The sequence below is a fragment of the Erithacus rubecula genome (genome assembly GCF_903797595.1).
Source record: "Erithacus rubecula genome assembly, chromosome: 15".
NCBI lineage: Eukaryota > Metazoa > Chordata > Aves > Passeriformes > Muscicapidae > Erithacus > Erithacus rubecula.
Genome location: NC_136667.1, coordinates 18,350,039 through 18,376,115, shown reverse-complemented (window position 1 = coordinate 18,376,115; position 26,077 = coordinate 18,350,039). Strand labels below are relative to the sequence as shown.

The window sequence follows — 26,077 nt, the reverse complement described above, 5'->3', positions numbered from 1 at the left end:
ACTTGGAAACTCTTGGGAGCTGTTGATTGTTATCTCAGTTTGAGGCAAAGCTGCATTTTCATGGTATCAGCCAGGGCTTAGCATGGTGGAGAATACTGAGAGCTAAAGGGAGCTCAGAAAAATGAAAGGATAAAATGAAATGAACAGCTCCCAGGGGTGCTGTTCTCCCTCCTGGAGTGGGACAGTGTCTCCCAAGTGCCTGTCAGCATCAGGTTTGTATGGAAACCCCTGGGAATCCCAGCAGGATTCAACCTCAGCACCTTCCTGCTGCTCTGCTCAGGCTGGAAAAAATGGCAAATGAGAGGCTTGAAGAGCTCTCTTCTGGCAGAAGCCTCACACAAAACTCACTGTTGGAATAAAGCAGATCTATTTCAGCACCATAACATTTTATTAAACTACACTATCAAAGTCACATTGATGGCAGGGAGAACATTGCTATCAGTGCATATTTCCTGGACTAAGACTGTATTTGGAGCATCCAGCACTTGCTGAAGAAAAGGACACTGGAACAGAATCCTTAAGAGACAGTAGAAAATTTCTACAAAATTCAGGGCAGTTGGGAACCAGCTGAGAGCTCTAACACTTCAAGACAAAGCTGTCAGGGAAGGTGATTTATAAAAATTGACTCTGAGGTGGTGAACTCACTCAGCTGAGGTAAAAGGTGCTGGTGCCCAGCAGTTTTTAACTGGCATCCCTGTCCCTGCCTGTTCCCACCCCACACAAATATTGTGTACAGCTCCTTGTGACCTGTGCTGACACCTGCATACAACAGCTCAGTGTTCTACAGTTATAAAAACCTGCAACTCTAGACCAAACAATAAAAAAGTAGCAGAAATACATTCTATACAGAAAAAAAAAAACAAAAACAAACAACCCAGTTGAGTTCCAGACAAATATTAGAGTACATCAGGTTGGGTTTAAAAAGTCTCAAATCTAACACCTAGGTCACTATTTCTACTCACCATGAGCTCTGCCACAGCACCAGCTCAGAGTTGTGGCACAGAGAGGACACCCCTGGGAGGGGATGGGACACCTTCCCCAGGGCTGCAGCTGGGCTGTGATCAAATAAGGCTTTTCCAGTCTTCCTGGGAAGACTCAGGGTTCAGTGAGGGGTGGGAGCTGTGTCCCAGCCCCAGCTCCTGGCAGAGCAGAGGGAGGTGGCTGCTGTGGAGAGCACAGAGTGAGGGGTGGGATATGTACAGAGTCTGCAGGGACATCATGCCCAGCCAGCTGGGATCTGCTCCACAGAGGGGTTCTGGGCTCTCAGTAGCACCCATCCTTCCAGGAGTCATCCTCGGGAGCCTGGGGGGTCTGTGCTGCCTGGAGGAACCTGGGGGGACAAAACAACACGTTAGGGACAGCTCCAGGTAAAGCCCAGAAACATGGGGGGCACAAAACAACAGCTCAGGGACCTGGGGCGACAAAACAACAGCTCAGGGACAGTTCCAAGAAAATCCCAGGCACACTGGGGGGACAAAACAACAGCTCAGGGACATCTCCAGGCTGTGCCCTGCAGTGCACACAGGTTTGGGGTTTGTGTTACTAACATCTCCCTGCCATGGGTGAAGTGCTGTTGTCACACCCTGAGCACCAGCAGCACCAATTTGAGGCACTTGAAGGAAATTCAGTGCCTGTTACTGGATGTTTAAGCACTGATATCTGCCCAATTAACAGTGTGGTGACCTCAGCCCACAACTAAGAGCAAGAGAAATATTTTTAATTGCAAATTTAACTAAACAGATGAAAAATAATGAGGTATGTGAAGTACTGATAGAAAGTAGAAGATTAAAAATTTCCTTTTTCATGGTTTTAAAGTAGATACATTTCAGGGTAAGGCTGCAATGAGTCATTAAAATCACCAAGTAGGGGTCAGTTATACCATAATAAGAAATCTGAATCAATTTAATTCCTCTCAATCATGACAGCTATTAAAAACCCAGCAACAAGAACACAAGACTGCAGTGCTGGGCCAGCAGCTGCAGCTCTGAAGGTTTTGCCAGGGGGATTGAAGCCCCACTCACCTCCTGGAGGGGGTGGGTGCCTTTCCCCTGGGCACGGCCGCTCCCGCCACGGCCGGCCGCGCCCTCAGGGCCGAGCCCTTGGCCACAGTGAGCATGCTGCTGGCTCTGGAGGAGCAGCTGCTGCTGGCAGAGGCTGTGTGCAGCTGTGCCCTGCGCCCTGGGGCAGCTGTGGAGCTGCAGGGTTTGCCCAGCTGCCTGCTGGGCAGCAGGGAGGTGGTGGTGGCTCCTGGAGCTTTGCCGGGCGGGCGCGCCGTCAACGGGGCCCCCGAGGAGTACCTGAGCTTGCTGGGAGTCAGACCTGCAGCGTGGGGGAGGCACAAAAACACAGCCTGAGTTTCTCAGGGACAGATCAGCAAGTGCTACTGAAGGCTGAAAAGCATAGTCACAGTGTTGGAAACAAATTTCTGTTGAGGCTCCAATAATATAGTTTTAAACACAATAAAACTATAGTAAGAATATTGCTTATGTTTTTTGATATAAAACAGACCATATGTGTAGTGTATATGTAACCTGGTGTGGTGTCTTGGGTTGCAATACAGGATGTGAAATACCAAAAGTGTGGATTCTATCATCATCTGTTAAACCAGCTGAGGCAGTGACCCTTATCTCTGGATGAGATATCTCCTGTTAATGGGCCAGCTGTTAAAAACCAGCTGGGGCAGTGTTCTTTATCTTCCCACAGCCCATCCTCCCTCCAGGAGATATCTCCTGTTCATGGCCATTGAGTCCCAGTGCATGACTGATAAAATTCCACCATCCCACTGGGAGATGCTCCAGCCAGGGGAGGAGCCAAGCCTTTCCTACCCAGAGAAAAACTGAGATTTTGGACACACAAGTACCTTCTTTCCACTGGATTTCAGAGGAAAACCAGACCCTTCCACATCATCCCTGCACCTTCAGAGGAAACTGCACCTTCTCCAGGAGCACTGCTCCAGCTGAACCACATCTGCCACTGCAGGAGGATGCAGCCACCATGGAATGGGACTGCTGCCACCACCCTGAGTGACTGACGGGTGTCAGCTTGGATTCTGACTCTGGCAGGGTTTGGGGATTGTTCTTTGTAATACTGTATTTTTAAAAATCTTCCTAGTGAATAACTGTTATTCCTAAATTCTCATCTCTTTGCCTGAGAGCCCCTTAATTTCAAAATTATAATAATTTGGAGGGAGGGGGTTTACATTCTCTTTTTCAAAGAGAAGCTCCTGCCTTTCTTAGCAGACACCTGTCCTCCAAACCAGGACAGGTGTCTGTCCTTATGCTTAGAAACTAGAATAGTTTCTAATAGAATAGGTTAAGAAGTAATGGTTTAAGTTTGTGGTTTTAGCTTCTTGGGTAATTTGTCTATCAGAATCTATGCACTGGGGAGAGATTTGCTTGCCCTTGCTCCTGCTTTCTCACCTTCCTTCTCTCCTCACCATCATCATCCAGAAGAAGAGAGGAGCTGCAGCAGCAGCACTGGCCCTCCTGGGACCTCAACAAGAGCAGCCTCTACTTCTAATTGGGACTTTACTTCTATTTAGGACTCTATACTGAAAACTTTTAGCATGGTCTTTAACACTTGTGACTGTGCCTTTCAAGACTGATGTGCCTTTACAATAAACAACTTTATAGTAACTAATAACTGCTTGACTCTTTAAAGAAAACAACAACCCGACGCAGGGGACAGACAGCACCTCTGAAGGTGCTGTCTCTGCAGGGAGAAGGGAGGGGGTGTGTGGAAGGGTGGCACTGACCTGCTGACCGCTGCTGAGTCCTGGGGATGCGGCTGCCGGGCACCTGCAGCTCGGACTCCAGGCTGCGGCTGCCACGCACGGCCTCGAGCGCGCGCAGGCTGCTGCGGGCCAGGTTGGGCATGCTGTGCCTCAGCTCCTCTGCAAGCACACACAGCCTCAGCTCAGCCCAGCCCAGCCCCTGTGCTGCTCTGAGCCTCTCTGCACACACCCAGAGCAGAGCAGAGCAGTCTGGGGCTGTTCTTAGCTGGCAGTAAGCAGCGGTGATTTGGAAATCACGGTGTACAAACAAACATTTGAGATCATCCCATCTGCCCAGCAGCACCATGAGCATCCCCAGGTGCCACATTGTTGACTCCATCACCTCCCTGGGCAACCCATTCCAAGGCCTGACCACTTCTGTAGGGAAACAATTGTTTTATCACCTATCCTGGACCTCCTCTGGTGCAAATCAAGGCATTTCCTCATGTCCTTTCACTTGGGACATGGCAGAAGGGACCAAGCCCCAGCTGGCTGCAGCCTCCTGCTAGGAGTTGTGGCCAGCAGTGAGGTCTCCAGACTGCATGCCTGCAGCTCCCTCAGCCACTCGTGGTGGAGTGAAATCCTTCTGGGATTGTGGGATTTGTGGACATCAGGTTTGGCTCTCAGGTGCTCCAGCCCCATTCCCTTCTCTAGCCACACTCCAGCCCTCAATGTCCTTTTTATAGTGAGGGCCTCAGAACTGGACACAGCACCCCAGGTGCGCCCAGCACAGTGGGCAACCCCTGCCCTGCTCCTGTGGCCACCCTATTCTTCATCCAGCCCCTGTGTCCCCCTGGGCACGTGCTGGGCACTGCCACCTCCCTTCCAACCCAGCAGCCCTGCAGGAGAATCTGTTGCAGTGTGTTTTTTGTTAATGGTACATTCTGTTATTGCCCAAGTTAATGGTTTGGTCCAAATTATACCTTATACCAAATACATACCTGATATCAATACCAAACTATATCCACCCACCTTGTCAATCTACCCTGAATCCCTGTCAATCCTACCTTGTGCCAACCCCCTGCTTGGAATTTCCATTCCAAAATCCCCTAAAATTCCATGACCCCATTAGTCCATGTGACCCAATTTCCACCCCCTACCTCCTTCACTGGATGAGGGCTGAGTGGTGGCACAGGAACACTCCTGGGCCCCAGCTGTCTCTTCCTGTTTCCCTGCATCACAAGAGAACTCTGCAGTGCAGCAACTTCCCCTATGCTGCTTCTGCTCAGACCACATGCAGAACCCTGAGACTGCAGCAGAACCCTGTCCCCAGGCTGTGACCCACTGCAGGCACAGAGCCATCTCAGCTCTGACCCACCAGGGACCTTTTCCCTGTGGATGACACAATGGTCCCTGAAAAAGGCCCTTGGGATTTTGTGCCCTGAGACAATGAAACCTTTCATGAGTGATGTCCCCCCTCCCTACCAAAACCCCTGTTACCATTTAGGATTTCTATTGGTCTTTAACTTTACTAAATGATTGGTCTTTTCTCATCTAGAATCTCAAAGTAATTGGAGAGTTCTCAACTTATAATTTTACTGGTTAGAATTCCAATCACCCTAAAACCTATAATAACTCCCTGCTGTGCTATGTAACCAGATTTTGCTGGTAAAATCCTTCAAAGAAATAAAGCTGTGGGAGTCCAGGGTGTTCCCCTGGCTTCCCTGGATGCCTCTAGACCCCCCTGGCAGCGGTCTCAGAGACCCTGGCAAGTTGCCCAGGGATCCCAGGGACTGGATTTAAGCCCCTGGGAAAAATTACCATAATTGTAGGAAGAATTACAAGGCACAAAAAATAAGTACAGTATAAATTAGATGTTAGAAGGTAGAAAAGTGAATTTTTAGAAATGTTTATATTAGGGGTTTGAAGCTAATATGGAGGATTTTGGGTGTGGTATGTCTTTTGTTTCTTCTTCAGGCTGGCATTACCGGATTGGTCTGGGACAGATTTGGACAGTGCAATAAAATTGTCATGTATTGGTAAGTAATTGTAAATATTAGGTACATAATTTATAGTATAAAAGATAAGTCTTGCCCCAAGGGCAGGGCAGTGTGCCTTGGATCTCTAGCTGAACAGAATGCTGCTAGCTAGAGAAAGAATTTCTTAGATAAGAAACAATTAACTACTTTGAAAATCTCAGAAAACAGCCTCCTGAATCTTTTTAGGTGATCAGCTGGGAAAACTTGAATTTCAAACCACCTACATGTCCTGCAGTGGGGATCTCAGGCACAATGTGGATGTTATTACCCCTGAGCAGGGCCCCTGGGACATACTCCCCTGAAGACAAAGAAACTCCTCAGAGCATGCCCCCTTCCTCCTTATCAAAACCTCTGTTACCTCTTAGGTTTTTTATTGGTTCCTAAAGTTGTTAAGTGATGGTTTTTTCTTACTTAGAATTTTAAGGTAATTGGATAGTTTGTAATTTGTAGTTCTTATTGGTTAAAAACTCAACCCTCTGAAAAGTTATAAAACCCCCTGGCTGTTCTATGGAATCAGATTTTGTATGAGGACCCCTTCGAATAAATAAACCGCCTTTGGAACTTCTGCAGCAAGGTCCCGGAGTTTTTCAGCTGGCTTGGTACTGCATCAAGGACTTTGGGAGCTATCCAAACTTCCAGCTGTAGGCTACAAACCCCAGCCAGCCCACCCAGCCACACCCCGCAGTGTCAGCAGCCCATGGCGGGCAGGACAGCCGCCCGGCTCACCCTCGCTGCTGGCGCACTTGAGGCGCTGCGGGGCGCGCAGCCGCGCGGCCGCCGCCCTGCCCAGCTCGGCGCCGGCCGAGGGCGACTGGCAGCGCGGGGAGCTCAGCGGGGACGGCGAGTAGCGGTGGCAGCCGCGCAGCGCCGGCGAGCACTCGCACTCCTCCTCGTCCTCCAGGCTGTAGCTGTCCAGCTCCTGGTCGCTGTAGGTGCCGCGGCGCAGCGAGTGCAGAGAGGCGCTGGAGCTGCGGCGTGATGCCGACGCCGAGCTGGAGGCGCAGTCCTGCCGCAGACCTGCTCCCCAAAGAAACGGTTCGCTCGTGGCTTCGCTTCCTAGCAACTCCCAGGAGTCTTGTGGGAATCCAGGATATTCCCCTGGATGCCTCGAGACCCGGGCAGAGCCCTTGGCACAGTGCCCGGGACCCCTGTGGGTTTGATTTCACACCCATCATTACGGGAAGAATTATAAGGCACAAAAAATAAATTAGGTTGTTAGAAAGTAGAAAAGTGAATTTATAGAATTGTTTATAATAAGGGGTCCAGAGCTAAGATGGAAGAATTTGGGAGTGGTATGTCTTTCTTCTTCTTCGTGGCATCCATCTTTTGGGTTAGGATGGCATTTCTGGATTGGTTTGGGAGAAAGCTGGACAGTCCAATGTAGGGGTCATGTATTGGAAAGCAACTGTAACCATCATGTACATAATTTATAGTATAAAAGACCTGCCCAGAGGGCAGGCAGTGTGCCCTGAACTGACCTGCTAGACAGACCTCTGTAGGGCAGGGAAAGAGTTCCTTATATAAGAAAGAATAAACAGCCTTGGAAACCTCAGAAAATGGCTTCTGACCCTTCCTTTGGTGTTTGAGCTGGAAAGAACTCTAAAACCACCAAATGCTGTGAGGTGAGTGATCTCAGACTCAAGACATATCACTGGCCACAGTCTCACTTAGGGGTGGGAGTCTCATTTACAGGTATGGGAGTCTCATTTAGGTGTAAGAGTCTCATTTAGGTGTAAGAGTCTCATTTAGGTGTAAGAGTCTCATTCAGGTATAGGAGTCTCATTTACAGGTATGCGAATCTCATTTACAGATTCCATCTTTTAATTTTGTTCATTCTGCACCCACCAGCATTTCAAATGTGGAAAGAAAGATTTCTAGTGTGCCTCCCATAAAAACACACCTGCCTGGGTGGCACTTGGGTTATTTACAGCTCCTCCCCAGCCTTTATTGAAGTTTTCCTGCCTGACAATATGTAAGAACTTTAAAAAACCACAATGAAACCAAACAGACACACAACCAAAACTCACTCTCTTCCTGCAGCCGGGCCATGACCTGGACATCAGTGAGGTCCTGCAGTTTGTAGCCCATGGAGATGGAGTCGTCTGAGGTGCTCAGCTCGCTGTCCACCGAGGACTGGGAGCTCAGGGCAGAGTGCATGCTCAGGTACCCTGGGGAGAGGGACACAAACCCAGTGAGACCCTCCCAAAAACACCAGGAGCAGCAGGGATCTACCCCAGCAATTCAGCAGAGCACCTGGGAGCTTCAGGTCCAGCTGGGAGAAATGGGAATTTAGAAATTTTTATATTTTCAGTTTTAACCTGCAGTCTTCAGGTGCTTTTCAAACAAGAGATGTGAGGCTGACTTGGTCAGTGCCCACGTAAAAAATTCATTTTATACCTGAACTTCACAGCTCTTTTCCATGTCAGCAGTTACTTCTCTTCCAAGCTGGTTGAAGAAACAATGTTGGGAACCTGCTGCTTTTTCCTGCCTGGCTGGGTTTGATCACAGCTTGAAAGGGCTGCTCAGTTTTGCTGGGAAATGGTTTATTTTAAAATCACTACTGAGTATTCAAGAGGAGTCCTGCCTTCAAATCTTCTTATAACATGGCTGGAAAACTGTGATGCTTAAATAATGCAGTGACACAAGTGTGGCTATACCTTAAAGCTGCATGCTGCACAAATACACACTCCAATATATTCCACATTAAAATCCCATTTCTTTCCTCCTGGTGTCAGGAAAAGACTGTAAGAGTTGAAATAAATCCATCCTGCACCTTTAGGATGTGGTGAAATGAAGCACAGGTTTCCTGCACCTTCAACACTGATTAAAAATCCAGCTGGACCTTGAGACGAGGCAAAACTCCCAATCCAACTTTGTTTAGTTTGGCTGTTGTAGTTCAAATTGCTAAAAATAGCCAAGGGAGACAAAACAACTTATTTCATCAGTAAAGCTGAGCTGCTGATGGTTTTCAAACAGAAACCACACCTGGGTGTTGTCAAAAGGGAAGTTACTGTTAAACATTTTCCATCTGAAGGGTAAGAAAGCTGTTTTTTCTTGGAAATAAAAGAAGATTTGAGTCAGTCAGGTTGACAGGAAACTTTAAACTCGTGTTAGCACATGGCACAGGGAAGAGGCACCTGAGATGAAATGAACTCCTCATGCTCTGAAAGGCTCTGTCTTGGCTTCCCACCCAGCAGAGAGAACATTCCAGAAGCCAGAGTTTAGTCATCAGGAGCGGCTGCTGGGTGAAAAGGTGCTCAGACACCTGGACTGCCCCCCAACCTCATATAAAAACAAGAAATTGCCTTAGAGATGTTTCCCTGCAGAGCTCAGCTGGCAAAAATCCTCAATCCTACGTGCATCCTTGAGATAAGTGTTAATTTCTATTTATAGCAGAAAATCAGATCTCAAAACCAAACCTTCACCTGTGAAAACAGCCACAGGCAATCCTTTTCCTTATTTTAGAGGGGAAAAAAGTTCATTGAACATCAAATTTGGAGGCAGAGACTGTTAAACATGCTTTGTGTTTTGAAACATGCAAAGTGGGGCTTAGGAATTTCCACACAAAACAAACAAATAAGGAGGAGTTCTTTGATAGCAGAGCCAAGAGACAAAGCCTTGGTGCTGGGACAGCAGGAACTGCAGCAGGGATAACAAATGGAGCTCCTGGAAGGGTGTCCTGGCTCCTCAGGCACAGGGAGGCTGCAGACAAAACATTTTGGAGCAGCTCCATCTTCAGAGTTGTGCCTGAGCTGCCTCTGAGGTAGGGACCTCCCTCACACACAGTGAGGGCTGAAGGAAAACTTTTATTTGGTTTTAGCTGCCCACTCTTGAATTGAAGGCTTTGGCAGCTTTCTGTTCCCTGCATTAATCAATATCCCCAAGAGAAACCTTGCCCAGAAAACAGAATCCAAGTAACTTCATAAAGATCACATCTACACTCTACAACATTATTCAAGAGCAATATATTTTTGCACCAACAGCTGTTTTCTATTTTAAGCCACTTAAAATTAGTACAATTTATAAATATACATATATAGAGAGAGAGACAGAGAGAAAGTAGAGAAACCCAAACCAAGAAATAACTCCAGGACATTTAGAATGCAAGGAGGTTTTTCTCCCACACAGATGAATCCTGGGTAAGAAAGGCAGCAAAACAAAGAGGAGGAAACACCACGAGTGGCCATGAAAACTTTTCCCTGTGCCAATCCCTCACCCTCCTTGCATTTTAAAGAGCCCAGTTCTGCAGTGCCATGCCATACCTGAGCTGCCACAGGTTAGTAGTGCTTTGTTAGTCGATTTGAGGTGCCCAGGAGAGTTTAGTGCATTGCTACAGGAGCCTGCCTCGGAATTCAGGTTATGGGCGCTGGGAGATGCCAGGGGGCTGCAATACAGGTTTTTCCATCTACTGGCTAGAAGGAAAAAATAAAAAAAAAAAGCCACAAAGGTTAGCAAATTATTTAGGAAACCGAGAGCAAGGTCAAGAACAAGATATAGAGTTATTAAACAGGATTAAATTCTGCAGCAGAGGGACTTGGTGATAGCAGTGCCCAGTCCCCCACTCGTGTCCTTTAACTGGGTTTGTCCCTCTTGAAGAATTCCAAAAGTGACTCCTGCCAAGCTTGGCTCTAAGGAAACCAAACATTTCACAAAGTTCCACTGCTGGGCCTCCCAGATATTTCCATATTTCCATCAATATCTGCCACTTCTACACCCCTACATTTCAGAGAACCCACCCAATTTCATGTTACAAGTGTGTTATCCTGAATTTTTATGATGGAACCAAGACAGTATTAAACCACAGAAATGGTGCCAATCCAATATAAAAACCAACTCTTTGAATTCAATTCCTTCAGCTCACATACACCCATATATTCATACATCAACCAAAACAAAGCAGGTGGCAAAAGCAAATACCCCCATCCTTACTGGAGGTGGAATGAGCAGCTACAGCACTGAGGGAATTACTCACACCATGAGCCAGAGATGCTCAAGGGGCAGCTGAACTGCCCCCAGAATTCAGCTCTCCCCACTGGGGGAATAACAGCTAAGAAATAATGAAGATTCACCAGATTAAGGGTTTTATTTTTTATTTCTCCCACAACCATTACCAGGTCAGACTAAGCACAGCTGAAGCCTGACACATTTCAGAGAGAAAAGAAGGAATCAAATAGATTCCATTCAAATTTATAAGCACTGATGGTTTATGAAGGTAAATGAAGTTTGTTCTCAGAGTCTCTTCAGTTATCTCCAGCCAGGAATGTCAAGATTAAACTCAAGAGAAGCCTGAGATCTCAAGCAGTGCCAAACACATCAGAATGAAAACTAAAAAAAAAAACCCAGACCAAGCCCCAAAGCAGTGACCTCAGACTGGTGATTAAATTGCAATCAGAATTCTTGCACTCCCATGGAGACAAATCCAGGCACCACAAACTCTGACAGCAACGTGGGGACCCAGCTGGGCTTGGGTTCCAGCAGAATTGATTCCAAACACTGATTCTCTCAGAAGTGACACTTTTCCAAACACACCTTTTGTGTCTGCAGCTTCCTCAGTCCATCTGGGCACTAAACCTGCAGCAAGTCCAGAGCAGCAGAGCTGGCTGAGAGGGGATCTAGAGCAGGTAAAAAACAGTTCCAGGTTCCTCTGAACCCCTCAGTGTCCAGCCCATGTCACACAAATCTGGGGGCAGGTGAAGTGACACAGGCAGGATATGCACCAGGTGATGCAGGAGAAGAATAAACTCATTTTTATCCTGTGAACTGCAGCTGAATAAACTCATTTTTGTCCTGGGAACTGCATCTGTTCTGAGAGCTGTCCCACCAAAGGCCAGGTGGAAAAGCAAAGCCCCAGAACACTGTTGTGGTCAGGGGTGTCCCCACTGTCCACAACACTCCAGGCAGATGAAATCAGGATTAACACAGCCCACAGCCACCAGGAAGTGCTTTTAGGGGATGATAAACTAGAGGAAAAACCTGTGGCATCATTTCTTCAAGTTTAATATTTCATTGCTGTAAGCTTTGAGCAGCAGTCAACTTTTTCACCCAGGTAAGAGCAGCTGGGAAAATCCAGCAGGAACATCCAGAGGAGGAATAATCGCCACTAGGAACACTCAGTACCAGGAGCTCTTCTCCAAAAAAAACCTACAAGAACAGCTTCCATAGTTCTCTCCCCACTCCCCAGCAGCACTTTTTTCCCTCTACACATTTCTTCCATTTAGAAATATTTAAATATTAACAAAACTTAAAAATTCAAGAGCCTGACAACACCAAGCTCGATTTTCTTGTTGAGAATGAGATTTGCAAGAGCAGCAGAGGCTGCAGCTGCCCTACCTTGGTCCAGCCTGTTGATGAGGGTTCTGCAGGCAGCCTCAATCTCTGGGCTGGGGTTGTCCAGCACCTGCCTGCACCATTTCAGAGGAGAGGCTGTTTTCTCATCCACTGATTTCCTTGGAGACACATAGAGCCTTTGCAAAGGAGACAGGAAGAAATGCCTGTTAATTCAAAGCTAGCAAAGTGGCATTTGCTAGAGTGTAGCCATCAGGAACCAAGTTAAAAATTAAAAAATCCAGGTTTAAATTAAAAATCCAGGTTTAAATCACAGATTATGACTGAGAAAGAAAATGTACTGCCACAACAGGAAAATTCACTGGCTCCACAGAGAAACCCCCAGGCTGGGCTGGAAATGAAGGTGTTGGGATACTCACCTGTCTGTCCCTCCTCCAAACCCCCTCAGAGGCACTGGGGGGGTGAGCAGCTCCCAACTGCAGCTGCAGTTTTTGTTTAAAACCCCCTGGATGTTCCAGGTGTTCAGCACTGCAAAAGTGCATTCCCACATCCCAGAGATAAAAATTCCAGGGAAAAACCTTCAGTGCATGATTCAGATATTCCCAGGCAGGCAGGAAGTGTGGCTGTGCCTTCTCTGTAATGTCACATCAATTCTCCTCCTGCCACAGCTCTGCCACCTCCAGGGTTTTATATGGACATCCAGGATTAGCCTTATGGATAGACACATTTAATCATCTTAAACTCCTGATTATTTACAAGGGATTGGGTGTAAAGCAGCATCTCCAGCAGATTTCCAAAGAAGAAAGGCCAAAGCTGGAAAAGCTTTTGCTCTAAAAGCAACTCAAATATTTTTTTTACACATCCCCCATTTGTATTTTAAAAAAACAAAAAGCAGCTCCCTATTTTTGAATGTTTCTGCTGTTCAGCAGCACATTCAAAACTTGTAAGGGGAAAAAAAAAATCAGCCCTTTGTACATCCAAAAGTGAAACTGGTTTTAATTCTTGCAGGTGACCTGGAGAACACCCTGGTGCAGAAGGCAGAGACCTCCACCTAGATCTGCAACCTGATGGTCTCAAAGGTCCCTCCCAGCCCAAACCCTTCTGGGATTTGTGGATTTGGCTCTCAGGTTCCCCCTCTCCTGAAGTGTTGGAGTGTGTAAAACAGGAGCCTGAATTCCTCAGAGAGAGAGAAAAGAATGCAGGGGTTGAATTAAAGCCTTTAGAGAAATTAAAATATATGAAGCCACACAGACATGAAGCAGAAGTCTTAGTTTTAAGTAAATAAGAATATGCTTTAAGTGCCTTAAGAGAGTAAAAAGCCCTAGAATGTAGTGTAAGATTCAGGCCTGGTTGAAAGCTCAGAAAGAATTAAAACATAATAAGAACATTGCTGACATTTTCTATACAGAGCAGACAGAACCATATAGGTGAATACATAGAGGATATGTGTAAATTATGTGTAAGAATTAACAACACTTTCCTAACACAGAGCTAGGATTTAAATTGAAACCTATTTAAATAGGTGTAGAATGTTTTAGGTTCATGTTTTTAACTCATTGGATGATTTACAAATAAAAATCCCTGTACAGGAGTGAAAAAAAAAAACAACTGGAAGAAGAAGAGAGCTGCTGCTTCTGCTGGGGACTCTACTTTAGAAAACTTTAGCATGAATTTGGAATATTTTAAACTCTGATGAGTTTCTGCAATAAACACTTTTCAAGCATCTGCTCCTGCCTATGAAAACCCAAAGCCATGAATGACACATTGAGCTCTGCTGAGCTGCTCCCCTTGCTCCCACAGTTCCCCAGAGGAGCTGCTCCCTGCACACAGAACACAAGTGCTGCTTCCCCAGCTCAGGAACTGCTCCCAGGTGACCAAACCCCTCCTGGCCACACCTACAGCACGCCTGAGCATTTCTGGAGTTCCCAGAGCTGATGTGGCCAGAGGATTTCACCTTCTCCTTGCCAAAATCCACTATTTAAGCACTAAGTGGCCATGAGTTAAGATTTCAAGGGATGTCTGCCTATGCCTCAGCTGCCTCCTTCTCTCTCTCCCAAATTTGCCACTCTGAGCCCTTCTGCTCCAGTTACTCATCCTCTCACAGCCAGCTCACCCATAAAATCCTGATTTCTACAAGAGAACTGATGGAAATCAGCAGGAATGTCACTCACTGTCCCACTCATCCCTGAAATCCCAGGTTTGAAACACACAGAGACACTGTGGGGCTCTGAGCTGTAACACCAACACCTGGCCAAGACAGAACACAAACAGCTGGGATATTTAAAATATTGTTCAGGTACTGCCCTGGATGCAGGCGGGGATAATATGGGATGCAGACAGCAACACTCCCCAGACTTGGCAGTTTTTGGGGCTGTGAGATGGAGCATCACTGCATGCAGCAGCTCTCAAAATATTGTTTTTTACCTGGAAAGGGACATTATTCCCTATTTTTTGCCTCCTGACTTGCCAGCCCTGCCTCTGACCAGAGTTACATTTTCAGGGAATAGGTTCAACCTCTTCAGCCACAACTCACACAGAAGCTTTTCCCCACCAAGCTTCACACACAATAAAAAGGAAACACTCCAAAGGTTGATGTATTATTGGCAAAATAAATGCTGAGGAATGAATGGAAATATTCCAAAGGTACCACCCAGGGCAGACCCCCCAGCAAATCCTGCTAAGTTTCTGCATGGATAAATGAGCACTGCAAGCACTCAAATCCAATCAAAGGAAGGAAGCAAAGTGCTCCCTCTCCCTGGATTTATTGTACAGCTCAGACCACAAAAGGAGCAGTAAAATCATCACAAAAAAAAGAGGCCAAGAGACTCCTCAGGGCAGGTCAGGCTGCTCTGCGCATACTCCAGGTTAAAGAGAGAATCCTGCTCTGCACATATTCCAGGTTAAAGAGAGAATCCTGCTCTGCACATATTCCAGGTTAAAGAGAGAATCCTGCCCTGCACATATTCCAGGTTAAAGAGAGAATCCTGCTCTGCACATACTCCAGGTTAAAGAGAGAATCCTGCTCTGCACATATTCCAGGTTAAAGAGAGAATCCTGCCCTGCACATATTCCAGGTTAAAGAGAAAATCCTGCTCTGCACATATTCCAGGATAAAATAGAGAATCCTGCCCTGCACATATTCCAGGTTAAAGAGAGAATCCTGCCCTGCACATATTCCAGGTTAAAGAGAGAATCCTGCTCTGCACATATTCCAGGATAAAATAGAGAATCCTGCCCTGCACATATTCCAGGTTAAAGAGAGAATCCTGCCCTGCACATATTCCAGGTTAAAGAGAGAATCCTGCCCTGCACATATTCCAGGTTAAAGAGAGAATCCTGCTCTGCACATATTCCAGGATAAAATAGAGAATCCTGCCCTGCACATATTCCAGGTTAAAGAGTGAATCCTGCTCTGCACATATTCCAGGTTAAAGAGAGAATCCTGCCCTGCACATACTCCAGGTTAAAGAGTGAATCCTGCTCTGCACATACTCCAGGTTAAAGAGAATCCTGCTCTGCACATATTCCAGGATAAAATAGAGAATCTTGCTCTGCACATATTCCAGGTTAAAGGAGACAGAGAATCCTGCCCGGCTCCTTACCCTGTTTCCATTCCTTGTCTGCCTGGCAGAGCCATTCCCAGATGAAGCAGAGCTGTGTGGGAATAAGAATTTTGTCAATAAGAATCCCCAGAGCATCTGGAATTTGTGGCCTTGCTAGGACCTGGAGACAAACTCATTTCCCGTTCTTTTTTTTTTTTTTTTTCTGCTGACAAGTCCATTGGCAAGAGAAGCTCTCACAATTTTCCCCAAACCCAATTAAGTGAACACAGTTCAATTCTTCAGAGTGCTGACAGGCAATTTACTTAAAAAACCCCCCAAAATTAAAAGGAATTGTGGTTTGATTTTCCAGCACCAGGGTTCCCATTTTCCTTCTGCAGAACCCTGACTTCTCCAAAGGGGCTGGCACAGCACTAAATAAAAGCACCTCAAATTTGTGAATATTTCTCTGGACATATTAAGAATCAGAAGTCACCTTTTCTTAGGCTCAGGAAATCCAGTGGCACCCACCAGAGGCTGACTTGACCCAGCCTCACACCCAGGGAGCTAAAACAGCCTTACCTCAGAAAAAGGAGGGTGTGAAAAGCTGAAAACCCTTGACTTTGTTTTTAAACACTCTGAATTTTTCTTTCTGGCACTTTCAGCCTCTGAGACTGTTTGCTTTGTCAGGTTTAACTGAATCCCAGAAGCACTGGAAAAGCAGGAGACAGCCCAGAGTCAGGCAGAGCTTAACAAAGCCCAGCTCAGAACCAAGCCTAACCCTGCAGTTTGTTCCACCAGCTCAGCAGTTTGGGTGTACTCTCTAAATGTCTCTGAATGTTTTTCTTTTGTCAAATTGCAAATGAAAATTGGCTATTTAGATACTTACAAGGCCTCATACAAAATGCACAGAGTAAACATATATTGGGCAAATATTCCCAGTGTGATGTATTGGGGGTTTGTTGTATAAATTATTCAATATGAATGAGATTTTCTTTGCCTTCTGAGAGGAAACCCTTCAATAATAAAGTCTCTTTAGTTTCTGTTTACTACTGTTTGTGTTTACCCTGTAAAACAGAGTGGTTTGTGACAAACATCTCTGTTAAAGACCCAGTGCCACAAGGATTTTTCTTCCATTAAGTTGCAGTCATTCATAAATAAATTTGTGACACTCTCTGCCCTTTATTCTGACATAAACCAAGGAATATTCCAGAGATGCTCTTTCCTTCATGGAACCAATGTTACAGAAGGATTTACAGGAGTTAATAACCACTGTTGTTGGATTTTGAAATTCCTGCTTTAAAAAAAATCCCAAACCCCAAGAATGCAGGAAACACAACAACTCATGCACCAAGAAAAACTGAATAACAGATCAGAGCAGCTCTAAGAGTGCAATTTCAGCTGCTGCTCATGCAGAGTATTTGCAGCAGGAATCCATAAATGCTGAGAGAATTCAGGCTGCAGAAGGCTCCAGAAGCTGAGCATTAGGAAATGAAGCTGAGCAGAAAGCAAAGGCCAGTGCTGGGTCATTATCCATCTTCCACAGCACTTGGCACCAGTGCTGCAGCAGCTCCAAAAATGGCAAACACTGCACTGAATTTCAGACCTTTTGAGTTATGTACAACAGAGCAAGGAGAAGGAGACCTCAAGTAGCTGAAAGTGTTTAGAAAATGTCAGGTTTATGAGATAGATCTCCCCCAAGTGCTGAAAGGCAGCTGAATTCCTCTCCAAGGCAAGGATTTCAAACAGGTAATACATTCATTTTCCTTTCCTTTACATCTCAGACTTCAGAGAGCTGATTTTCAGATTTAGTACTCTGCTTATGCTGTGCTTATCTCAAATCTAAACACTCCTGCTGAACAGAAATCCTAACACTGACAAGACTGGGGTAGAAAGCCACAGTGAAACATGATCCAGGCTCTGAAATGATAGAAATGGAAAAGAAAACATGGGAGAACACTCCAGACAAAAACATTCTGCTGGTAGCTCAAGGAGAGGTCTGAGCTTTACTCCTAAAAAATTGCAGAGAGAGGAAAAAATGCCACTGCAAAGACACTTTCTTGTGTCTATTTAGGGACTAATCCTGCTGAACAAAACACCATAAAACAGTCCTTGAGTCAGAGCAGCTCCACAGCTCTCATTAAATGAACCTCCTGACCCAGTCATCAGCCCCTAGAGTGATCCCAAGGCACCAGAGTGCTGCTGGCTGTTCAGGGAGTAAGAATTTTATCAATAAAATCCCCACAGCATCTGGAATTTGTGGCCTTGCTAGGACCTGGAGACAAACTCATTCCCAGCTCTGGACTTTGTTTTCTTTTTTTTTTTTCTGCTGACAAGTCCATTGGCAAGAGAAGCTCTCACAATTTCCCCAAACCAAATTAAGTGAACACAGTTCAATTCTTGAGTGCTGACAGGCAACTTACTTTAAAAAAAACCAAAAAAACAAAAAAAGGAATTGTGGTTTGATTTCCCAGCACCAGGGTTCCCATTTTCCTTCTGCAGCACCCTGACTTCTTCAAAGGGGCTGGCACAGCACTAAATAAGAGCACCTTAAATCTGTGAATGTGAGTATTTCTCTGGACATATTAAGAGCCAGAAGTCACCTTTTCTTAGCTCCTGTACCCAGAGACTGTCCCAGCAGGGCAGATGTCACCCAGCCTGTGGCCATCTGCAGCCAGCACAAGCAGGTAATGCCCACCTCAAACCTCAGGAAAGCTTTGGAGAAGTCACTTGTGCATTATTTAATGCAGCAAATGTAAAAACACTTAAAATGACCAGTGTGAGAAAACAAGATTGCAATTTGCTGTCTCTAAGTCATGCAGGTGTTGTCAGCAGCAGCCTGTGACAAGGAGGGGTCACAGGGAAGGGAAGGGAAGGGAAGGGAAGGGAAGGGAAGGGAAGGGAAGGGAAGGGAAGGGAAGGGAAGGGAAGGGAAGGGAAGGGAAGGGAAGGGAAGGGAAGGGAAGGGAAGGGAAGGGAAGGGAGGAAGGGAAGGGAGGGGAAGGGAAGGGAAGGGAAGGGAAGGGAAGGGAAGGGAAGGGAAGGGACGGGAAGGGAAGGGAAGGGAAGGGAAGGGGGAAGGGAAGGGAAGGGAAGGGAAGGAGGAAGGGAAGGGAAGGGAAGGGAAGGGAATGAATGGATGACACAGACACAGTCTGTAAGTGAAGTTTTCCCCAAGTTGGAGGCACAAGGTGCTGCACTGCTGGAATTCCTGAATTTTGTGCAGCATCATACCCTCACTTGGGGGAACTTCTCCAGGATTTCTCTCCCTGATAGTACAAGCAGCAATGATTTCCTCCAGTACACTGAATTAAGTCTTAAACACGAGTAAAAGGTCACTGCACACAGAGCTAAGGGTGAAAAATCCCATTGCCAGGAAACTGCTACAGTGTAATTTCTGCCCAAACCCCAACCTAAGGGCACCCACTGCTGTGCTGAGCACTGCTCAGGCAGGAGGTGAAGCCAGCATGACCCACTTTCAGTGCAGAGAGAGACTTTGGGGAATGAGAGCAGCACTCAGGGATTCCATCTCCTCCATGGAAAACCCCAGAATGACAAACACTGGGGAACACAAGCAATTCAACCAGCAGCAGAGCTGGGCAAGAGGGAATTTGGATAAAGCCTTCCCAAAACAGCTCAGGAGCTGCCCTGAGCCCAAGGTGAGCATCACTGAGCTCCAATTCCATGGACTGGTCCCCAGGATATTTACAATTTTGAGCAGCTATTTGAGAAAGGGAGCTGAGGGAGCAGCCAGAGGCCAGGGCAGAGTTACAGCAGCTGGGAGTGGGCACTGCCTCAGGTTTCACACTCACAGCTCCAAAACACAGCTCAGAGCCAGGGCAGCTGCACACAAACTGCTGCAAGGTGCAGCTGAGCAAAGGGAATCACTCCAGAATTCAGCAGGGATTGACACTCCACCTGCAGAGAACAGGAGGAATCCCTCTGAGCACCCCATTCCTCTTCCAGGGAAAAGGGATGTACAATTTTAAAAAAAGATTGTAAATATACAACACACTCAGCTGCTCCCTTTGGATTGGCTCAATCCAGGCAGCACTAAATTCACCCCACCAGCAAAGCCACCTTGTTAGAGCTCATCCTAAATTAAGGGGTGTTTGTTGGTGGGGTTTTTGTTTTTTTTTTCTTGGTTTAAGAAAACCCCACCTTGTTAGAGCTGATCCTAAATTCACAGAAAATTAAGGAGTGCTTGTTGGTGTTTTTTTTTTTTTTTTTTTTTTTTTTTTGTTTAAGAAAACCCCACCTTGTTAGAGCTGATCCTAAATTCACAAAGAATTAAGGAGTGTTTGTTGGTGGTTTTTTCGGTTTGTTTTAAGAAAACCCTCCAAGCAGTTTTCTGGTTTTGCTGTGGGAAAGCACAAACACCTGCAGGGGTTGCATGTGGGATGTTTATGGAGGCAGTTTGGGATTTTTGGCAATAAGCACAGGCACTACTGATTGTACACAATATTCACTCCCCAATTTCAGAACAAGCTCCAGAACAAGGAGCAGCTTCCTGTTTCAGCAGGTTTGTTTGACAAGAGGGAAAGGGAACAGATGGAAGTGATGCAGCACAATCCAAGATAATTTATGGAAAGAGCATTTGCACCAGTGCTGGATCACCACCCTTACCCAGCTCCTCAGGGGCCTCTTTGTCACAGGTTACCCTGGCAATAAAAAAGAGGAAACAAACTCAGGAGGATGCTACAAGGTGCAGAGTGAAGGGTACCTGGGAAAGAAGGAAAGGTCAAAGAACAGAACTCCCAGGCACAGAATCTCTCCTGATTTCACTGGGCACCATCCCCTGCCTGGGTAAATCCCAGCCTCTGAGACTCAACAGAATCTGAGGATTCTCCCCTGTCACAGGCTCTAAAAATGTGAATATAAACCTGGCTGCTTCCATTAGCACAGAAATAACCAAGCCAGTCTTCCTTATGCAACTTAAATATATGTTAAATATAATATGTTAATAATATGTTAAATATATTCCCTTATTTATTTATATATTCTCTTATTTATTCAGAAGAAATCTGCTCCAAATGCTGTTTAACTCTATTGAAGAGTTCGTGATCAAGTTAGAGCCAGTATTTGGGTTTTAAAAGGACACTTGCAAAGAAAAAAAATCCTGTTTTAAATATAACCTCAAATTCAGGCTGAAGCTGATGCCATGACCTCATTGAGCTCCATTCCATTAACAAAAACTTTACCTTCCCTTCTAGCAGCTAATGAATGTTTGGAGCTGAAGGTTTGGTTTGTGCTCAGCAGCCCTGTCCTTGCTGCCAGATTCATCTGGCTACACAATTTTGAAACCTAATTTGCAGAGCCCTGAGGCTTTTCCTCCCAAGTCTTACAAATTAACAACTCTGGGTAAAATCTCAAGTAAAATCTCAATCTGCAGGAACTGGAATCAACCTCAAACTTTACATTTCCCTTCCCAAGGTTGTTAATCTGCTGATTTATAAAACAAGTTCTAAACAAGGCTGGTGGTGGAGGGGAGAGTCCCAGAGAGTCTGGGTCAGTTAAGGATTACATCATTGATCTGGTTCAGTTCATGTCTCTGAACAAAAGAGGTGCTTAGCTGGAAAGAAAAAGCCTTCAGGAGCTGGGAATGAGTTTGTCTCCTCAGCTCCTAGCAAAAACCACAAATTCCAGATGGTCTGGGGATACTTATTGACAAAATTCTTATTTAAATGTGGTATTTGACAGTTGTGTGCAAGGTTTAAAAGCTCCATTATTCATTCATCTGCATGTGCTAAATATAACTCAGAGGGAAAGGAAGCTGCAGCAGTGGCTGGAAGGAAGAGGGGGGAAAACAGCACTTACAGGTAAACTTCTTTTTTATAAAATAATGGTCTGGCACAGTGGATATAAAAATAAGAACAGTCACTAATGAGAAGTGCATTCTGGCTGTACAGCAATCAGCTCCCAGCTTTAAATCCCAGGCCTGGGGATACCTACCAGCAATCCTCCTCCTCAGGGCAATTCTCCAGCTCCAACACTTTGACTTCATCCAGACCTGCGTGGCTGGGCAGGCCCTGGAGGGCTGTCCCCTTTTCAGTGGGGCTGTGTTCATGGATACCAGCTGGGCTGTGGATCCCTGCCATCAGCAGGCTGCCCAGCAGCTCGGAGCTGGCACTGGGATGCACAGCTGGGGGGCAGCACCCATTGCTGTGGCTCTGCTCCCCCTCCTCGGGGCCACAGCTGTACTGCACTGCTGCACCCAGGGCTCTCTTGAAGGTGTTGTCTCCTTCCTCCTGCCTCATCTTGCTCAGCTGGCTGTGCAGATCTGCCATCAGCTGCAGCTCCTGCTGCTCGGCCATGGCCTTGATGCTGCTGTTGATCTCCTTGAGGCTGGGCTCATGGTTATCCACCCCAGCATGGATGTCCCCTGTCCCCAGCAGGCTCCTGCTGTGCTGGCTGTCCAGCTCCAGCCTCCTGACCAGCTCCCTGAGCTTCAGCACCTCGGGGCCCACGTCCTGGGGGGGCTCTGTGCCCATGGCTGAGTGCTCGGGGGCGTCTCTGCCCAGGGCTGGCTCCAGAGCAGGGTCCTGCTGGATCAGCGGGGAATTCCCGGGAACCACCATCCTCCAGGCCACTCCAGCACTCTGCAAACATCCACAACATTTTCAGGCACGTGGAATTAGACACTGCTAATTCTAATTAACTCTAAACTACGCCGGGGTGGAAGCTGAGCTTCATCCAAATGCAAAAAGAACCACTGCAAACCCCACAAGTTGCTCTTTTTGAGCTGCAAGGATGTGCACCTGCTCTGCTACCAAAGGAAGCTGATTTAATCCCCCACAATAGTTTGGTTTCCATGTGTTTACCAACAAAATACTTGAGAAAAGCACCGATGGAGCAGAGTCAGGAAACATCATTAACAAGGTGCTGGCGTCAGGCAAGAAAATGGTGAAAACATCCTTTGTTCATTCCCAGGTTTATCCTGGAAAAGCAGAAAAAACTTGGAAAAAAATTCTGTGTCACCTTATACCAAAGTAACAACAGGAACTGCAGTTACTGTGGTATGTGAAAATAAGCTTTAATAATGTTTATAGTGGTGTCTGTTCCTGTTACAACTGAAAAGAGAGGGGAGCAAACAGCAAAAAAACACACTAAAAAAAATCCCAATTTAAGATTATATATTCCACTAAGTAAAAAAACACCATAAAGTGCATTTCACACTAGTTTTACAATATGAGCAAACCCTGCTTTTCCCTTCCACCTGATTTATGTGAGTTTTCAGTTTTACTGGGCACATTCATTTCCAAACTGACTCTTCACTGAAAACCCCCAGTACTGAAAATCCCTTAATTACCAGTCTGTGGGGCAGTAAAATGGGTTAAAAACCAGAAATCCTCTGTGTTTTACAGGAGGGCAAAGACACTGAGAGAAGAGGGAGTGAGTCAACACAGCCAATTCAAAGTTTAAAAACTGAAGCACTTGTTACAACAGCAATCAAACCCTGACTTTTTGTGGCTGTGGCTGCGCTTCCCCCTCCCTCTGCTGCCTGAAAATGGCACCTGGTTTTTTTTGCCAGTGAGCAAAGGAAACCACAAAAACTCAGCACCACACAAAGTGAGGTTAAAAACAGACACTCCCACATGCACCTCAGCATCTCTCTATTATTTAGGCACTTGTAACAGCAATAGCTGTTTAATTTCTTTAAAAATACATTTTGTTTTGTTGGGTGTTTTTAACCTGATTTTTAAAATTATTATTATTTTGGTCCTCTATTTGCAAGATGTGTATTTTCAACTTCCACTTGAGTTAATAAAAATACAAACAGCATTTAGGAAAAGCTGTGAGTGAACAGAGCACACTTTGCACCCACAGTCCAAACTCTGTAAGGCATTCTGCCATGGGGAAAATAAATTTAAAACAAAATAAATTGGTGGAGTTACCAAGCAATCCCATTCCCACCCATGTGCCAGCTCCAAAAAGCTCCTGGTGGGGATTCCCACTCCCACAAACCCATCCAATCCTCTCGGGGTGATTCCCAAAGACACCTCTGAGGAAGGGAGATTTCTGAGACATCCCAAAGCTCTGAGGATGCACCAGTGGGAATTTTAGGAGCTTCACTCTCCAAGCAAAACAGCTCCAGGAAAGAGGTTTAGGACATGGGCCACCCCAAAAATCATTTTCACGCCAAAGGTGAGGAGCTGGAAAAAAAAAACCTCACATGAGGAAAAAGCACAGCTTGAGGGGGAAGAGCAGCTCAAGAGTTTGGTTCTGGAGGGGGTTCTGGGGGCTGTGATGGAAATGGGGCTGTGTGAGGGGGTTGTGATGGAAATGGGGCTGTGTGAGGGGGTTGTGATGGAAATGGGGCTGTGTGAGGGGGTTGTGATGGAAATGGGGCTGTGTGAGGGGGTTGTGAGGGGTTCTGAGGGGCTGTGATGGAAATGGGGCTGTGTGAGGGGGGTCTGGGGGCTGTGATGGCAATGGGGGTGTTTGAGAGGGTTCTGGGGGGCTGTGATGGCCATGGGGCTGTGTGAGGGGGGTTCTGGGGGGCTCTGATGGCCGGGGGGGGGGATTCTGGGGGCAGTAATGGCTAGAGGAGAAGCTGTGATGGCCACAAGCGCTGTGAGAGGGCTCAGAGAGGCCGGGGGGCTGTGATAACCGGGGGCTGTAAGGGCTCTGAGCAGCTTCCAGCGCCGGGGGGATGAGGGAAAGGACGCGCTGAGGGCGTGTGCAGGGCTCCGATGGCCGTGATGGGGCTGCGCGCCGCGCGGCACCGGCGGACGCGACCCCCGCGGGGGGCACGGGCGCGGCCGGTCCGCAGCGAGCGCGGCAGAGCCCGGCGCGGCGGGCACCCCCCCTTCCCCCGGACAGTACCTGGATGGACGGACGAACGGGCGGGCGGATGGCGGGCGGTCGGGGCCGGGGCCGCCTTTCTCCGGCGGCTCGGGCCGGCCCGCGAACGGCGGGAGGCGCCGCCCCCGCCCCGGTGTGGGGAACGGGCGAGGGGCGCGCTGCGCCTGCGCGGGGCCGCCTCGGGCGCGGCGGGCGGGGGGCGCGGCGGGCGGGAGCGGGGAGGGGAAAGGGGTGAGGGGTAAGGGTGAATGAGGGGAAAAGGGGTGAGGGGGAAAAGGTGAGGGGAAAAGGAGTGAGGGAGAGCAGAGGGTTGAGAGGCAAAAGGAAAGAGAGATGGAAATGGGATGATTGACGGGAAAAGGAGTGAGTGAGGGTGAGGGGGAGAAAGGGGAAAGCGCGATTGAGAGTGGGGACAACGGGGTGAATGAGGGGGGAAAGGGTGAGTGGGGGAAAAGGAGTGAGGGAAAAGGGGGTGGTTGAGGGGGGAAAGGGTGAGAGGAAAGGGATGAGTGAGGGGTAAAGATGAGGGAAAAGGGTGAGAGGGGGCAAGGAGGTGAATGGGGGGGAAAGAAATGAGTGAGGGGGAATGACGGTGAGAAGGGGGAAAGCAGGTGGAAAGGAGGTGAGTGAGGAGGAAAAGGGATCAGTGAGGGAAATGGGGATTAGTGAGGGGAAATGGGGGTAGTGGCAGGAAAATGTTTAAAAGGGGGAAAGGGAGGGAGAGGGTTGAGTGAAGGTGAAAGAGGGGAATGGAACAGATGAGGGAGGAAAGGGGTGAGGAAGAAAAAGGAGATGAACGAGGGGAAAATTAAGTGATGGTGGGAAGGATGTGAGTGAGGAGGAAAAGGGGAGTAGAGGTCGATGAGGGGAAAAGGAGGTTAGTGATGGTAGAAATGGGGTAATGAGGGGGTACAAGAGTCAGGGGGAGGAAGGAAAAGGTGAGGGAGGAGGGAGAAAAGAGGGGAAAATGAGGGAAAGAAGGATGAGTAAGGAAAGGGTGAGTGAGGGGAGAGTCTCTCCCTGTGCATGTGATCCAGAAAAATGCACAAAATACAGCTTAGCTGGGATCTCCAGAGCTGTGGTGAGTGCAGCATCTCCTCAGGACAGTTTTATCAGGCAACAATAAAACAAACACCATTCTTTGCTATCCTCCTCCCAAACTGGATCCTCACACAGTCTGTGGCAGCTCCTGATAAGTGTTGGATGTTTGGCAGTCACCAAGGCCATGTGCTGCCAGCAGAATCTCATTTTTGTACCAGTTGGTACAAAAATTCTATTTATTTGATTTCATGTGAAATAACCTGGTCAAGATTTGTCCCCACAAACAGCAGAATCCCAAGAGAAATAAGATTTTTTTTGGTGAAAGGAAATGCATGCATGACCTCATCCATCACGCAGGAAGAAAATCTGTGTGCAGGTGACCCCTTCTCTACAAACACCAGGAAGATTCACCTCTTTGAATAATTAATTTGTTTTTTATTTATAGGGAGGGACAGGTCAGCAATTCTCCAAAGCTCAGGCCAATATAAACAACAAAGCATAACATTTTTATAATATCTGCAGGTTCCTTTTGGGTGATACATGTCTTTAAGGGGGGAAAACTGTCAGGGAATTGTGCAGAGCCAGAGATCCCTCCTGAGCCTCCTTTTCTCCAAATTGAGCCCTTTCCCAGCTCCTTCAGCTGCTCTTAAACACAA

General features: G+C 47.0%; 1 protein-coding gene across 2 annotated transcripts; it reads right to left on the bottom strand.

Annotated features, from left to right (window-relative positions):
• Positions 1 to 350: 350 nt before the first annotated feature.
• On the bottom strand, positions 351 to 24,511 carry LOC306808495 (SLAIN motif-containing protein-like). 2 transcript variants are annotated; one of them, XM_079319136.1, is made up of 9 exons: positions 24,402 to 24,511; positions 21,528 to 22,174; positions 12,082 to 12,215; positions 10,014 to 10,163; positions 7,779 to 7,919; positions 6,478 to 6,768; positions 3,755 to 3,892; positions 2,022 to 2,319; positions 351 to 1,330 (listed from the first exon to the last, which is right to left on the bottom strand). In XM_079319136.1, exons 2-9 carry the CDS (start codon positions 22,151 to 22,153, stop codon positions 1,264 to 1,266), a joined length of 1,845 nt encoding a protein of 614 aa, XP_079175262.1. In that variant the 5' UTR covers positions 22,154 to 22,174; positions 24,402 to 24,511; the 3' UTR covers positions 351 to 1,263. The 2 variants fall into 2 exon arrangements, with proteins under 2 accessions (XP_079175262.1, XP_079175263.1); XM_079319137.1 differs by lacking the exon at positions 10,014 to 10,163 and having other exon boundaries at positions 24,402 to 24,482.
• Between the last annotated feature and the right edge of the window lie 1,566 nt (positions 24,512 to 26,077).